Source organism: Sarcophilus harrisii, chromosome 1 (genome assembly GCF_902635505.1).
Source record: "Sarcophilus harrisii chromosome 1, mSarHar1.11, whole genome shotgun sequence".
In the NCBI taxonomy this organism is placed as follows: domain Eukaryota; kingdom Metazoa; phylum Chordata; class Mammalia; order Dasyuromorphia; family Dasyuridae; genus Sarcophilus; species Sarcophilus harrisii.
The window spans coordinates 89,403,186-89,420,448 of record NC_045426.1 but is presented as its reverse complement, the minus strand read 5'-3'; the positions used below and the strand labels follow the sequence as shown (position 1 = coordinate 89,420,448).

At 41.6% G+C, this 17,263-nt stretch overlaps 2 protein-coding genes across 5 annotated transcripts in view; one reads left to right on the top strand and one right to left on the bottom strand.

Annotated features, from left to right (window-relative positions):
• Window positions 1-108, top strand: part of ALS2CL (ALS2 C-terminal like) — a 50,009-nt gene extending 49,901 nt beyond the window's left edge. For both annotated transcript variants that reach the window (XM_023497999.2, XM_012543448.3), the window contains exon 26: window positions 5-108. In XM_023497999.2, coding sequence (XP_023353767.1) covers window positions 5-85 — 81 coding nt within the window. In that variant the 3' untranslated portion in view covers window positions 86-108. The remainder of the gene's footprint in view (window positions 1-4) is intronic.
• A 556-nt stretch (window positions 109-664) lies between these two features.
• Window positions 665-17,242, bottom strand: JMJD4 (jumonji domain containing 4). Of its 3 annotated transcripts, none has more exons than XM_031960440.1 (7): window positions 16,879-17,242; window positions 16,067-16,583; window positions 14,208-14,373; window positions 12,749-12,874; window positions 10,356-10,623; window positions 4,740-4,886; window positions 1,738-2,043 (listed from the first exon to the last, which is right to left on the bottom strand). In XM_031960440.1, the coding sequence occupies exons 2-7, from the start codon at window positions 16,398-16,400 to the stop codon at window positions 1,738-1,740; spliced, it is 1,347 nt and encodes a 448-aa protein (XP_031816300.1). In that variant the 5' UTR covers window positions 16,401-16,583; window positions 16,879-17,242. The 3 variants fall into 3 exon arrangements, with proteins under 3 accessions (XP_003762264.1, XP_031816300.1, XP_031816302.1); XM_031960442.1 differs by having other exon boundaries at window positions 16,986-17,242; XM_003762216.4 differs by having other exon boundaries at window positions 665-2,043; window positions 16,067-17,242.
• Between the last annotated feature and the right edge of the window lie 21 nt (window positions 17,243-17,263).

Sequence of the window (17,263 nt, the reverse complement as noted above, 5' to 3'; positions counted from 1 at the left end):
CCAGTCCTGTTACGAACACATCCAGACAGAGGACATGAGGCTGCCCCGCTTGGCCAGAGTCAGCAATCAGAAGGCTCTTTGGTAGCTTGGACCTGGTTCTGAGTCCTGTCGGAGTCTGCCCAAGGGGAGCCGAGAGCCTGATTAGGTGTGGTGGCTACCAGAACCAGGCTTTGGTCTGCTTCATCCCCCAAGAGGGAGTTCTGGACACAGTCTGGGTCGCCCAAGGCCAGTGGCTGCTCCCACCTCCTCCCGGGCGCTGCTCTGGATCAATGGGCCACTCCTCTCTGGCCATTTCGCCGTCTTTTTGCAGCTTCCTTCTGCTGGATCAACCAGCAAGTAGACGGGCAGGCTCTAGTCTTTGCTGATCCTAGCCTCAGGAAAATGCTATCAATTAAAGGGGGAAATCATGTTGCACTTTATTTTTTGAATTTTTAAAAAAAGAAATCATAAATTTTCTATGTGCAAAGCTACTGTGAGACGCCATGGAGAATGTTGGAAGGTGTGCCGCGGTCTCTGCCTTCAGGGACTTTACGCTGTACAAACAGCCCGAGTGTGCAGGGTTCTCTGCGCTCAAGAGCCTGGACGGAGCAATGCAGGCAAGAACTGCCCTCATTTGTCCATGTGCCCTGGCCCCTCCAGCCTTCTGCTTTTTCACAAGGGGCTGAGAGGGAAGGGCAGAGAGCAGGTCTGCAGTAGAACTCCAGTGCCTTTCACCGTGCTGCACACAACCCTGCACCTGGTAGATCCAGCTACAACGCAAGCTAACGGGCCTGGGCAGCAGTGGTCCGAGAGCTTGCACAAAGTCCCAGGGAATAGAACACAGAGTGTCCACACCAAGGTTTGGGAATACCCCTAAGCATGATTCTGCTGCAGCCCCCATTTCTAAGCTGCAGCATTTTCAGCAGCTCTCATTCATAGAGGGCCTCTGGGTTTATAAAGCACCTTCCTTACAAATACCCTTCTGGATAGTGAGTGCCAGTACCATCAGCTCCATTTTACAGATGGGGAGACCGAGGCTGTGGGTCTGCCATGGAGAACCAGAATTGGGACTTGAACTCATGTTTCCCACACGTGGTCCACTCTCATCATCTTTGCTCCACACCAGCAGACAAAGGTCCCGTTGAGCCAAGGGCAGTTTTTCCTGGCATGAAGTGCAGCTGTTCATCTGATAACATAGGGAGATCACCAAGAGACAACAGCTGGTGGGCCTATGGGGGTGACTCTGGAAGGGAAGGGATCAGAAGGGAGCTGCTTTAGGGGGCACTAGCACTGCCCGCAATGCTGGCATATGATGGCTTAGCTGGGGCTTTCTGGGCACCCAGGATGGAGAGATACTGCCTTAGGCCTTTAGGATGTGGCTAGTCTGGATCTGCAGGGTCACACTAGGAACACAGCTCAGTAAACATCTGATGAAAGACTTTCTGAAGTTAGCTTCTTCTTTCCCTCCTGTTGGACTGGATCTCAGATAAGCTGTGGGAAAGGAAAATTACTTTTCATTTAAATTATGTTCCTAATATCGCAGACCCAGAGAGCTAGAAGGGACATTAGGACTTCCTTCATTTCAGATTAGTTAGGTGATCTCCCCAAAGTCACATAGGTAGTAAATAGCAGAGCCAGATTTGACTTCCAGCGATTCCCAAGTTCAAGGTCACCTTTGGGGCAAGGTGGACTGTAAGTATATTGATAAGACATCCATTTGTTGTTACTTCTTGCTACTTAATAAAAAAAAAACCATGATTAGAGAGAAGCAGCATTTATTATTTCTTTCAAGTGGTTGAAGAGGTCCTTTGGGGGAAGTGAAAGTTCATCAATCTCCAGTTTCTGGAAATCTGGGTTTGTGATCAAGGATTCTAACACATCAGCAATTCGACTTAAATCAAAAGCTGCATGGTGGGGGTCCAGCCCAGGGTTGTCACTGCAAATATTTTCCAAGGGTTTGGTTGCAGGAACTTTTTCTAGGAGAGAAATTCTCTTTTCTGCTATGATTTTGAGGAAGTTATAAAACTCTTTGTAGTCAATTCCAGTGCACGATTTCATGATCACCTGAGGATCAGAAAGAAAAAGTATTATGAGATTATGCTTTAAAATGACACTTCCTACTTTCCTGAGACACACCCTACATTTCCTACTAGCCAACCTTTAGTTGCTAATCTTTGGAGCAGAAGCAGTTTAAGACAGGGTCCTTAGTCTCCAGTAGTTTAGTTGGAGAGAACTGATATAAAAATGTGAAAAGCTGAACAGTACAACAAAAACCATATAATAAAATCAAGACCATATTTGATTAAATGGAGTAAGGGACTAAAATAAAAAATCATCTTAAGAATTCAGAGGAAGGATTGAGAGAGAATGGGATCAACATATTATATTAGTTAGAGGAGGTAGTGTTGGAACTGGGCCTAGAAGAATGGCTAAAATTTGGAGGAGAGAGGAGAACATTACAAATTAAGAAAGCATGAGTAAAATGGAAAGAACTGGAGACAGTAATGTACTCATGGTATATTTATGGGATAATGAGTACCCTTAGTTTGTCTACAGTGAAGGATTTGAATACAAGATAATCTAGTGCCACGTTGTGAAAGCCCTCTAGTGCCAGGATGTGGATGTAAAACACAAAAGTTAAATTACGAAGGGACTTTAGAATTCATGCAGTGTAGGAGTTCTTAACACGGCATCTACCAGAGACTTCAAAGGTTTCATGAACTTGGATGGGAAAAAAAGTATACCCTTATTTCAATATAATGGTATCACTTGTCATCCTGTGTATTTGAAAACATTATACTCAAAAGGGATCCAAAACCAGGCTGCTAACAGCATCTGGGGTCTTAAAGTTAAGAACCTGGGATCTAGTGTAATTGCCTTACCTAAAAGCAAACAGCCCCAGACAGGGAGTCAAATAATGTTTTGGTGACAGTTTCCTGATATTATAGATGACTTTATTATATGAAAAAGTAGGCATATGGTTACTGATATTCTCTTGTTTGCCTTTTGGGGGGGTGTATTTTTTTCTAATAAATTTATTTTTAATACACATTGCTTTATAACTCATATTGGGAGAGAAAAATCACAGCAAAAGGGAAAAACCATAGGAAAGAAAAACAGAAAAAAATAAACATAGCATATGTTGATTTACATTCAGTCTCCTTAAATCTTTTTCTGGATGCAGACGGCATTTTCTGTCCAATAACTACTAGGATTGCTTTGGATCACTGAACCACTGAGAAGAACCAAGCCTTTCATAGTTATCATTGCACATTCTTGCTTTTATTCTGTACAATATATTTTTGGTTCTGTTTGTTTCACTCAGCATTAGTTCATGTAAACCTTTCCAGGCCTTTCTAAAATCTGCTTGTTCATCATTTTTTATAGAACAATAATATTTCATTGCCATCATATACCACAACTTGTTCAGCCATTCTTCAAATGATGGGCATCTATTCACTTTCTAATTCTTTGTTATCACAAAAAAAGCTGCTACAAACATTTTGGGGTCCTTTTATGATTTCCTTGGTATAGAGACCCAGTAAAAACACTGCTGGATCAAAGGATATGCCCAGTTTGATAGCCTTTTTAGCAGAGTTTCAAATTGCTTTCCAAAACGGATCATTTCACAATTCCATCAATAATGCATTAGCGGCCTAGTTTTCCCACATCTCCATTTATCATTATCCTTTCTTATCATTTTAGCCAATCTGAGAGGTGTGAGGTGGTGCCTCAGAGTTGTTTTAATTTGCATTTCTCTAATCAATAATGATTTAGAGCTTTTTTTTTTTCATATGGCTTTAATTTTGTCATCTGAAAATTGTCTGTTCATATCTTTTGACCATTTATCAACTAGGGAATAACTTGTATTACAAATTTGACACAGTTCTTTATATATTTTAAAGATGAGACCCTTATCAGAAACACTGGGTATAAGTATTTTTCCCCCCAGCTTTGTACTTCCCCTTTAATTTTGTTTCTGTTGGTTTTGTTTGTGCAAAACCTTTTTATTTTAATGCAATCAAATTTGTCTATTTTGCCTTTCATAATGTTCTCTAGTTCTTCTTTGGTCATAAATTCCTCCCTTCTCCAAATGAGAGATTATTGGGTAATACGTTAATTAATTCATAATTAATATTAATTATTAATATTGATAAGTACTAACGAGGTCCTAGATTTTTTCCACATTATGGTTTTGAAAATACTTGAGTGCTATGATATAAGATATGAAACATCCATGAAGTAACACTTCTTGCAGCCTTGAGGTACATGACAAAACCAACTCCTTTGTCTCCAAAGAGGAGTCATCCTTCCACTTAGCTGCAATTTCTTTCTGTCTTCTGGTTACAGTTAAAGGGATTGTCAGTCTCATAATAATTCAGTTCCTCTAGCAGCGTGCCAACTCGTTGGCCACTGGAGAATAACCTCATATTTGGAGTTTGCAGAGTCACACGAGAGTTTATAGAATATCCTTAAAACAATAGGGTTATTAGCAGGCCTGCCACTAAGATTGAAGAGAGAGAAGAAGGCTGCCCAGGGCTTCTTTGTTAGGACAAAGAATTCAGTACCAAGTGACTGATAAGTCTCTCCCTAATTAGCTAGTCTGTGGTCCTTCATGCTTCAGAGCCGAGTTCTGTGGAAAGTCCCAAGCCTCCCTACACACAAATCCTGTCTTGGGAGGAAACCTTTCCAATGCTCGGCTCCCTCCCTGGCCAAATCTGGCTCTCACACATGACCCCGGGGACCCTGTGCCATCCTACCTGGCAGTGCTGGTGCCAGTCGTCCATGGTGTCCCTCCACTCAGCGATCTCCTGCTGCACGGCACACAGCTCGGTCTGTAGGAAGCGCCACATGGTAGCAACATTGCAGCCATTCATCCAGTTGTGGTTAATGGAGATGGTATCGTCCTGAAAGAATGATTCAGGTAGAACTAGGTTAAAACGAGAGGCCAGCGCCTCCTGGGATGGCCAGCAGAGGTCACCAACGAGACTGAGAGTTAGCAGGTCCCCCGGCATCTAGTCATTGAGGACAGACCCCAAAGGAGATACTGCAAGTCTCACTGCTGTCAAGATAAGGAGAGGAGACCAAGGCCTGTATGTGCGCTTGTCGCCCCTGCTAACAGGTAGGCTGAAATGGGCAGAGCCATCCTGGACAGCCACGAGAAGTCTGGCACCCAGATGGTGAGTGGCTGGGTGGGGAGGGCCGCCAGGCTGCTGAGGGAGGGATGAACCAGTCTCGTCAGAAAGCTTCAATCAACATTGGGAGTAGGTATCCTCCAGCCTGGCTGAGATAGGGAGACCTCATGTCAAAAAAGGAAAAAAGGGTAGAGGGGACTGGTGGCCCGATTTGCCCTTCATTAGCTTTTACAAATGCCTATGAAAATGTAAAGACCCCAAGGCACACATCAGCTAACAATCTGGTGAGGAATTTGGACTGGAGGGAGATTTGGAACCCAGGCTTTCCTAGGTTCCCAGCCCAGTCATTAGATATGAACCCCTGAACCAAAAGCAGTTTCTGGTTTTTACCCACTGCTTCTAGCTGTGTCCTTTGGGGCCAGACAGAACAAGCCTAAATCTTGTTCCCACACAAAAGCTCTTCCAATAGTTAGAGTATTGTGATATTGCCAGTAAGTTTTCTTTCCTTCTCTAGGTGAAACACCCCCAGCCTCTTTAACTAATCCTCGTGGTGGACAATATCAAGGCTGTTCACATCGTGCTGCCTTCCATTGGATATTCTTTAGCTTATAAACATCCTTGGGATAACATGGCCCCAAGAGCTGAATACAGCATACTTCTGAGGTGGCTTAAGCAGGACAGAACAGTGGGATTATCATTTCCTTTCTTCTAATTGACACAGTGCTAGGTCTGGAGTCAGGAGGACCAGAGTTCAAATCCAGAGTCAGACCCTTATTAGCTGTGTGATCCTGGGGAAATTACTTTATCCTTTTTGCCTCAGTTTCTTTATTTGTAAAATGAGCTCTAGAAGGAAATGACAAATATATTTGTCAGGAAAACCCCAAATGGGATATTGGAGAGTCACACATGAATGAAAAACAACTGAACAACAACCTTCTAGACATTACACTATTTAAAGTAATTTTAGAACTCAGTGGCTTCTGTGGTTGCTAAGTCCCAGTGCTGACTAATATGGCACAGACCTTCTTAAACTTTTTTCATTCACAACTCCTTTTGACCTGACCCTGGATATACAAAATAGGTATACAAATTAAAAATTTACTGATAAAAAATCATAATTTCAAGATCCTCACATTCAATTACAAGACCCCATATGGAGTTGTCACCCCCAGAAATTGATGCTATGTTCACTGGCTTGTGGGTTGTGACTTCTATTTTCCCTCTCTTTTTGTTTTTAGACAGATACATTAATCCTTTTCTAGGATGTTCCAAAGATTGCTAATGTAGGCTATGCATTCACATCTATCGGTTTGGGTCTGGTAATTTAGAATTCAAGGCTTCTAGGTACTCCCTTATTATAATTTATATGATAAATATTAAAATTTAATATGTAATTTAAAATAAATCATACTTATAATTTCCCTTATTATAATTTCCCAACTTAGCTATCATTTCTAGTCAGTCATTTTAATTCTATCTTTTCAATGTTTTCCTTGGTATGGAAAACAGAAGCAAATTAAGTCAAGTAGTTCTATTTTTTATTATGCAGCTCTCTCTCATCATCACCCTTCTTTCCCAAACCCCCGCCCCCCGCAATATAGTTTTTAAAATCCTTTTTTGTTGTTTTCAGCTTTCCTAGACAATGTCAGCTCACTTTAAGTTTTACTTGACTCTTGCAGACTTGTGTCACAGTTTGGAATTTCTTACCCTATTGGCCTTTGCATCAGTCTTCTGAATTAAACCTATTTAAAAAAAGTCAAGTTGCTCTATGAATTTACTCTCCATTCACATTGTTCTCTTCGGGCTACTGGCCCTTTCCCTTATTGGAACTGGTTTTTTTTTTGGTGACTTCAGAATTTCATTCTTGAGAACTTTCTATCCCTCCTGGATTGATGTCCCCACACAGAATTTTAGTAGAAGCCAGATTTGCTTAAGAACCTCTATTTAAATACTGTTCTTTTTTACTGTTGACTGAAGAGAAGAATGTACTTCAGTATCCTTGTTGTTGCTCCTGTTTTTCATGAATTGTACTCTCCTTTGTCTAGAAAGAGGTTGTTCAACTGCTATTAAAGATAGTCCAAGTTCATGCACTTGCCTCAGTCTGGTTTTTATGATATGATGCCTCAATCTAAACATTATGACAAAGTCTGGACTGAACTGATATCCTGACAATTGTGTAAAGCTTTTTCATCCTGTTTGCTGATGTATTTAAAATGTTTTGATTCACTGAATGAAACTTAATGGAAAGTCACAAAGAAGGTTACCCCAATTACTTTTAATTGCTTGATTAAATTCTGAGAAAATCTTACCTGATAACATCAACAATTGATTTTATTACATTTCCAAATAAACTACCTATCCTTCAAAATCTGTTCTTCCCTCAAATAGGAAATATGTCAGATCATATCTGGTTTTCCTTTCCTTCTTTGCCATGAACTCTTAAGATAGAAAGGTTATTGTTTGCTCCTCCCTTCCTGCCTGAGCTGCCAAAGTTATTTCTATTTCACTCAGTAAGTTCATCCTTGTTGATGAGAATCACATCTAGATGAGTTTTTTTTCCCATTTTTTGAAACATATAATTATCACTGAGCAATCTTAATAAATCATTAGCAGTTCTGCTTTTGGCTGAGAACTCCAGCAGATGTTTGGTTTTCTCCTATCTCTACTAGATATCATGCTTTTCTTTGCCCTCATCATGTTTCTGTGCTTGATTGTATCCACTTCTTCCTTCTATCCAGGTGGTCAAAAATATACTGCCTGTTGAAATTCATCCAAATGTCTACCAGACATTTCTTCTGCTTCCTGGATTTCCTCATGTGATAATCTCTACCTATGTGATGTTTCTCAGTTCCTACTTTAAACTCTTTCTTTTGAATAAAACATACCATTGTGGGTCCATATTCCATACCCAAGTGCTACTTTATGAAGTCTTGGTGATCTGTGAGGTCACATTTGCCTCCTTATATTAGGATCTTCCTTTTAACCCATTCTTTGTGCATATATCAATCTCCAAGATCATGATTCTTACTGAGGGCTCCTTTCTTTCATTGTTCCCTTGTATAAATTTCTTGGCTTCTCTGCTGCTCTTCTACTTACAGTGAGGTTTCTTTCACTGGTATTTAACCTAGTAGATATACATACTCAAAGTTTCTCCCTCCCCACCTTTCCTTTTCAATTTAAAGCTCTAGGAGGCAAACACATTCTTACCAGCCCTTCTTTGGTATGCTCTAACCCTGATCAAGAGTCTGTCATTTCTGTCCCTGGACATCTGATGCTGCTGCATTCTTTTTAGCTATATCTTGTCTCCTCAACTTAACTGTAAGCTCTTGGAGGACAAACGCAAAACCTTCTCTTTCTATGTTTCTCTCTCATCTAGCACAGAGTAAGCACTGAAATGCTGCTTTAGACTTAGAACAAAGTAGCTTCTTCAGGCCTTTCTTCCTCATCTGCAAAATGAAGGGGTTAAGGTCATTGACCTTTTAGGTCTCTTTCTGCTCTAAATCTTATGTTCTATAATTCTATGAAATCTTTATTTAAAATCAAACACTTCAAATAAATGCAAAAAAAATTCAAAAAAAGATAAGAAAATCAATATACCAAAAAATGTTTTACATGTCATTGGGGAAAATAAAATATAAATTTTAAAAAGAAATAAAATCTAACACATAATGAAGAGTTTACATGCAAAGCACTTTGCACATAGAATAGTTAGCATTTATAGTGTTTTGGGTTTGAAAAGCATTTTATATATTACCTTCTCATCTGATTCTCATAGTAAGCCTTTGAGGTAGGTAAGTATTATAGGCATCATTATTCCCATGTAAAGGGTAGATCTGAACCTAGTTCCCTTCTGTCTCTGAGTTAAATGAATAATTTCCATTCATTCTCTTGGGCTAAATTCAACTCAATGAAAATCTATTAAACACTATTATGTGTGTGTGTGTTGGGGGGTTTCTGGGCTTGGTACTGAGGATTCAAAGATGAAAAATGACAAAAAGTCTACCGTTAAGAATAATGGTAACTCATACTTCTATAATAAAACTGATCCAACTGTTCTTGAAAGCAATTTGGAACTATGCCCAAAGGGCTATCAAACTGTGAATACCCTTTGATCCAGCAGTATTTCTACTGGGCTTGTATACCAAAGAGATCTTATAGGACGGAAAGGGACCCACATGTGCAAAAATGTTTGTGGCAAGAAACTGGAAACTGAGTATGCTCATCAGTGGGAGAATGGCTCAATAAATTGTGGTATATGAATATTATGGAATATTATTGTTCTATAAGAAACAACCAGTCAGATGATTTCAGAAAGAGCTGGAGAGACTTACAAGAACTGATGCTAAGTGAAATGAGCAGAACCAGGAGATATTTATACATGGCAACAACACTATATTACGATCAATTCTGATGAATAAGACTCTTTTCAACAATTAGGTGATTCAGGCCAGTTCCAACAGACTTGTGAGGGAGAGAGCCATCTGAACCCAGAGAGAGAACTGTGGGGAATGAGTGTGGATCACAAAACAGTATTTTCACTTTTTGTTGTTGTTGTTTGCTTGCCTTTTTTTCCCTCATTTTTTTCCCTTTTTGATCTGATTTTTCTTGTATAGGGGAGGGGGACAGAGAGGGAGAAAAATTTGGAACACTTGCAGAGTGAATGTTGAAAACTATCTTTGCATGTATTTGGAAAATAAAATACTATTACTAAAAAAAAAAAAAAAAAAAAGTTTCACAAAGGTCACATTAGGTTCCCTCAAAAATCCTGTAAAGTAGGCAGTGCAAGTAGGATCATCCATATTTTTACAAGTGAGTTAAATGAGATTCAGAGAGATTAAATAGCTTGTGCATGGTCATACAGCTAGTAAGTACCACAGTTAGGATCCAGTATGGAGAATGAAATACTCATATATAATCCTAACAACTAACATCTATATAGAGCTTACATTGTGCCAGGAATAATGCTAAGCATTTGATCCCCACAACTCTGAGAGATAGCTGCTATTATTATCCCTATTTTACGGTTGAGGAAACTGAGATAGGGAGATAACACAAGGTCACACAGCCAATTAATATTTTGAGGTTGAATCTGAACTCAAATATTCTTAACTCCAGGTCTAGTGCCCACACAGAGTGTCCTAAGTACAAAGAAGTCAGACAAACTATCAGGAGAAATCAGTGCCAGAAGAGATCATTTTTAATATGGAGAGAGAGAATAAGGAGAGAGAAGGTGGATCTTACCAGATTGTAGACCTGATGGTGCCATCCGCTGGGGACAAAGATCATCTCCCCTGCTTCCTGGATGACTTCAATAGCTGGACAGCATTTGGGGTATTCTGGGTACACTTTGATGTTGCTGAGGGCAGAAGAAGTCACATCATAGGGCAGGTTCCCGTGATAATCCCGCAGGTTCTCTTCTTGCCCTGGGGGGTAGAGAAGCCATCTCTTCCTTCCACAGATGTTGACAGACCAGCTATAGGAGTGGAAGACATCTGCATGGAATGGGGTCCTGTAGAGTGAGCCAAGAGCAGCACAATAAATTTTATTCAGTTAAAAAAATTTTCATGTGACATAAAACAAAGAAAGATGAGTCCCATCTTTCATATCCATATAATGTTAACCCATTGTGTCAAAGTAATATTGATACTTCAAAATCTGTGAACATTAGTGGAGAAAAAGACATAGATATGAGTTGTGTCTCCAACGCTAACTGTGATCTTGAACAAATCACATCTTTTTTTGATTTTCACTTTCCTCATCTGTAAAATGGGATTGATACACTACCTCCCAGAGCAGGTTGTGAGAAAAGTACTTTGTACATCTTAAAGCACTTTGTGACATTTTATTATCCACAACCTGCAAGAAAAAGGTCCAATTTTGTAGATAATTGTTTTCCATTTATTATTAAAATTATTACCTGTCTGATTCCTTCAGTCTTTTATTTACTTCAGTTCCCTTCCTAAGATTAAGTGATAAAATTTATACAGAGGAAAAGGAGAATAAGAATAACAAAAGGATTATGGGTTCAAAGGAGGAATTTGTATTGTTAGATATCAAATTATTTTATAAAGTGGTTACTATCAAAACCACCTAATCCTGGATTAAAAAAACTCCAGAAAAATAAATTAATGAATGAGCCTAGATAAGCATCAACCTTCACCTTTGGTCCTCAGATCTAGACTTGAAATGCTTGATAAGTGGGTGAATCCCAAACTGAGCTTAGGTATTTCTAAAGAATAGAGACCACTCTTATCTGGACTAAGGAAAGGAGGAGATCTAGTGAATACTTCATAGAGGAAAGGTACATGATAGTCAAGCTTAAGTCTGAAAGAATCTCAGTATAGATTAGTTAATTAAATTTAGGCCCATCTAGTTTGGGGTAGATTTTTTTTTCACATACACTTATCCAGGGTGATTCTGAATTATTTTCTGAATCTGTATATAATTGTAGATTCTGCTTTTTCCTTCCAATATTCTCCCACAACACACTCTGATGATATTGACTGGGAATGAGGGGAGGGAAAAAATGAGAGAAATGGATGCTAAAAAAGCAGAACCTGTATTGTATAATGGCAGCAACATCAGGAACGGAGGGTGGAGGGTATGTAAAAATATATGGGATATACTAGATCTTTGGATTTGGGAAACCACAATGGTTTCCCAAATCCAAATGGTTAGATGTACAAGGTAACGAACTCTAGACCTAAAGACAATGACCTCTGGACTGTCTGTGAGAGGGGAAGGAGCTGGGGTCTCAAGTACTGCAGACCAATAATTCCTAAGGACCAAGAACAGCTCTTTCAGGGATCAGGGATGAAGGATGCTTAGGATTTAGGTAAAACAGAAAGGTTAAGAAAGGCACACTGGAAAAGAGGGGAAATGGCAAATGACATGAGCAGAGGCACTTAGGTAGGAAACCATAAGGCAGGGGTCCTCAAACTATGTCCTCGGGCCAGATGCGGCAGCTGAGGACATTTATCCCCCTCACCCAGGGCTATGAAGTTTCTTTATTAAAGGCCCACAAAACAAAGTTTTTGTTTTTACTATAGTCCGGCCCTCCAACAGTCTGAGGGACAGTGAACTGGCCCCCTATTTAAAAAGTTTGAGGACCCCTGCCATAAGGTATGGTCAGTAAGCAGTCAGCCTAGACAGACCAGAGGGTTTGTATCAGGGAACAGTGGGAGGAAAGGAGAGAAAGGTAGGTTTCTGACACATTGTCGAGGACAGTAAAAAGTTGCTATAAAGAATAAGGAATTTATTTTGCAGGTATGAGAAAGTCATTGAAACTTATTGATGAAAAAGTGATGATAAAAAATTTTATAGGAAAAATAGCTGTTTCCTGATGCCTCCAGGAGGCACTGGTGTACTTTTGGGTTATAAGGCTACTCCAGGAGAGCACAGGTTCTATCAGGTGCTGTTAAATTGGGAAGACCTAGAACAGTCTAGGAGTCAGGACCAGCCTGACAAGGAATCAGGAGCATCCTGCCCACTAAGTTAAGTCACTGTGGCCACAGCAACCTGTGAGCCTGGTAGAAGCACACAGAATGGATCGGAAGGAGTGGAGTCTGAAGCACCCCATAGAGCTGACAATACCCTATGTGTTTCCCTTCCCCAAGGGTCCCAAACAATCTTACCATGATCCTTTCGGCCCCATGTAAACAAAACGATAATCATCCACTGCCAGTTCATCCCAGTACTCGTTTAACCAATCAGATGAGAAATACACAGGTGTGGTATATACCTGATGATCTGGAAAACTCCTTAAAAAAGAAAAGGGAAGGTGAGTGAAAACATGTGAGGAGGTCACCCATGTAGTACTGACTCTAGTGTTCATCTTTTTGTTTTGGATAAACTGTCCTAAATGTGGGAGGTTGAGTAGACAAGAAGCATCTTTGCTCATGGTGTCTGATCCATTGCTGTATTTTACCTTTTAATATTTTAATTCAGTATATTAATTCTTATAAACTTAATCAACAAATATCGATTGAGCATTGCTTATGTCCAAAGCACTAAAGCACTATAAGGTATAGAGAGAAATAAGATACAGCAGGTCAGTCTAGTAAGTAGAACTGAACACTAACAATTATTACAGGCTAAAGGTAAATTGTTATAAGAGATAGAGTTCTGGGAGTGATCACTGAAGGTCACTGGCACCAGGGAAGGTTTCAACTGGGGCTTAAAAGATTTTGACTGATGGCACATAATGAACTCAGGTATGTGAAGGTTCTTGCAGGAATTCTCACTGGACCACTTGACATCTTTTTGAAATCTCTCTCCCCTGAATTTCTATGCATATACTGGGTTTTGTTTTTTTTTAACTATATATTTTTGAGTATTCATTTAAAAACATTTTAGAGTTTCACATTTTTTCCCTCTCTGGTCCCTCCCATTGGGAAGGCAAGAATGCAGTGATGCATGCCATTTAAACTGGAGTGACTCTTAGTCATCTTGTTACACTTGCATATTTCTTCCATGACAACTCCAAGTTGTTTCATTAGTTTATAGTTCGTCTGGGTCATTTAGGACAGTCAGGTGTTTTCTCTTGTTACCACTTCCCTACATCTGGGGTTTCAATGAATCATAAAATGCCATAGCAGGACAGGTTTTAGCTAGTCCAATACCCTCAACTTTAGTTTCATTTGGACCTTTGAATTGGTCATTGAATGACCAAGTTTCTCTCATTACTTCCTCTACTTTGAAGACAAATTGATCAATATACAAGCTGAGACTTCATCAGGGGTTTTGATTTAAAATAAGATCTGAGAATTCCTTTATGGACAATATCAATGATAGAGATAAGGGGGATGATTCCCATTTTAATTCAAATTGTTACAAGTTCTCCAGAACAAGTAGGCCATTTCACTAAAGTTTCTTCCCTAATCTCCCTTCAAAGGTTGAAGTCAGGTATCATTTTCTTATATAAAGGAAGGAAAGCCTTCCTTTGTTATTTCTCTCTCTCCTCAAATTATCTTTATTAAATCTTACTCATGCCTTTTGTTTTTCCATCACAGTAGATTTCTGGTGCTGAATAAATGCTTGGTAAACTGAGTTTATCTATTTTCAGAAAACTGACAAAAGTCCAGTGCCTTTTACCTACACAGGTGCCAGTCCTTGAGGTAGAGACATCCTTTGGGAGAAGAGTAGTTTCCATGGATGTAGTCCTTCCAGTAGCTTATGTATTCCCTCAGTGGGATATGTTCTTTTGGATTAGAGTTGTATTCCTGGACATTACAGTTTGCAACAGGAACAGATGCATCCCCTGAAACAAATATAGATCCTTATCACCTTGGTTGAAGAGAGCACCAGCTGAGAAAAACCCTTTCATCTTAGCTACTTCTACCTCTTTAGTCCTTCCCACCCTCCTCCAGAACCATGTTCAAATTCTAATTCAGACACTTACTAGCTGTGTGACTCTGGGCCAGTCGGCCCTCATCTGCCTCATTTCTTCAACTCTAAAATGGAAATAATAATAGCACTTACCTCCCAGGGTTGCTATATGGATAAAATGAGAAAATATTTGTAAAACCCCTTGGATAATGTCTGGCACATAGTAAGTGCTCAATAAATGTGTATTTCCTTCCTGTTAAAGGCTGATTAAGAACTTCCCCCATGAGTCAATCAAAAATGAACAAATATATGATCTTCTGCATATTCTGGACTTTGGAACCACCTTGGTGCTTCTATAGCCTAGCTTTAGTACACTTGTACATGGTCACTGTCCTGAAAGAGCTTAGATACTTAGGGAGAAAAGGTAGACACACACACAAACCCATACATTATTTTTTATTTATAGATGTCACTCAGGATCTTAACTAGGAATTATACTAACTCTGAGGTAAAATTGCAAGTGAGATTTCAACAGGCTATGGGGAGGACTTTTTTTTTTTTTCAAAAATCAGATTTGGGATTTCATTGGTATAAGGAACTTAAGAAAGCCCTACCTACCAAGGCAGATCAGCAACTGCTCTATAAAAGCCTAGTCTCAGAGGGCCTGGGCTCCTAGACATTAAATGATTTCTTAGAGTCACTCAGCCAAAGTGGGAAGGTTGGAAAGAAGGCAGGAATGGTGGCAGGTAAATGCCTCTCGTGTGGGATGGTGTGAAGAACACTAGACAGGGAAGTACAAATCCAGGAGTATGAATCCCATTAAGTTACCTTAGATAAATAATTCTGAATTGTGCTTTCCTCCTCTATAAGATGAATGTGCTACTTACTAGGCCTAAGTAACTCACAACATGATGAGGGTTAAGTAGAATAATGGAAGTGAAAGAGTATGGTAAGTGCTATAAAACTTAAGCCGGATTGATCTTATTTTATACCGCTTTGATCGGAAGGAACGGTTCCCTTACCTATGAATTGTTGACCAAGTTTATTTTTAATGAATTATAAATTTTCCTTGTTCCATGTTTTATTTCACATATAATTCATGGCTCTTTTTTTGCTCATTTGTTTGTATCGTTTCATCAAAAATCATCCTGTAAATCTCTAAAGATACAAACTAGTTGCGTTACATTCTATTGAGTAATTCTTCAGAGTACACCTAGAGCTTGCTTTAAGAAAACTAAGAAACATATAAATCGGCCCTTAACCCAAAGCAGCAGGCGGGTTAAAGCCACTGGCTGCATCGGCTGAGGTTGCGGGGCTGATTGTCTCAAGAAAGCGGAAAGGCCCCTGGCTTTGGGAGAGAGGGGAAAAGCCCGGCCATTTCTTCCCTTGAAGGACGAGCAAGGCACCGATGCGGGGCCTCTGTCTGGCCTGGACGGCCTCTAGGGTCCGTTTGAGCTCTAAATCCATAGTTCGGACGCCAGAAAGGCGTGAGTGTCCGGCCGCCTTTGGCTCGGATGCCCTTCCAGGCCTTGTGCCACCGACAGCAGAGACCCGCAAACGGACTGAAGGTGTTTCTCCCTAACGATGCCCTTCCGCTCCGATGTTTCTGGCTCTTTCCGGCTTACCAAAGCTGCCAAGAAGGTGATCGAAGTTGGGTTTCCCCTCCCGGGTCACCCACGACTTTCTGCTTCCCCAGTCCTGGGTGAAGGCTGAAGAGAAAACGCAGGGGACGTTGGGGAGCAGGTACCCTTTGAAGAAGTCCGGGTAGGTGAAAGATTCTGCCTGGATAAAGTCCACGCTGGCGCGGGGTCCGGAAACCGCCTCGGCGGTGGGCGGCGGCCCTCGGCGGCCCGCGCACAACTTGCTGGCGGGCGCCAACGTCTCCCGATCCATCCCGAGCCAGGCAGGAGCGGGCACGCCGGGCCGAGGCTCCTTGTCGCTTGGCCAGGAAGAGGCCATTTCTCCAGCTGGCTCCAGCGCGCGGCGGCCGGATTTCGGAACCCTCGGGGAGATGCTTTACACGGCACGTGAGTGTCCCCCCCCCCCCCACGGATGTTTCCCAAGCAGCGGCCCCCGGGAGGCTGACCGGGATTCGACGCCGGTCGGGAGGATGCGCGCGTGGCAGAGAGCTCGCTGGGGTACCTAGAGAGGAGGGGCAGAGGAGACAAGTTAGGGGCATCTCTGAGCTTCGGCCCTGGGTGGGGGTGGGGGACCAGCTTGGCTTCGGATGGCTGGGTGCGCGGGGTCTTTCCTCCGGCCCTCCCTCCCTACGGTGCGCAGGGACACCCGGCACACAGCAGGCGCTTCATAAGTGTTTACTGTTAGGCCTGCACCAGCCGGTCCCAGCGCATCACTGCAAAATAAAAAATCGAACACAGGCCCAGAGAGAGACCCGCCCTAGGTCACGCAGCGTGCGATAGCAAGGCAGGGATTCGACCTGCGGACTCGGGACTCCCAGGCCTTGGCTCCTCTTCTGCATAAGATTTCCCCTACTTTAAAAACCTCCTCCAGACACGGCGCGGGTGTGATCGCAACAACAGGTACCTTCCAGAGAGCCCCGGGAGATCAACTAGAAGCCGGGGCAGCAGACGGGCCTCTCGCGCCTGCGCACGACCGCTTTTGAATCCGCCCCATGGCTAAAGCACTTCCGGGATGAGCTTGTATAAATCGGGAGCCCAGGGAAGCAATCTAGGAACTCTGAAGCCAGGGCATGTGACGTAAAATCCAGTGCGACGCTGAGGGGGCTGAAGCCCTGTCGCATCCGCATTCCAGGAGCGCCGAGTCGGCCGTGTGCGCACGCGCCTTGCGCTCTGACTCCGCCC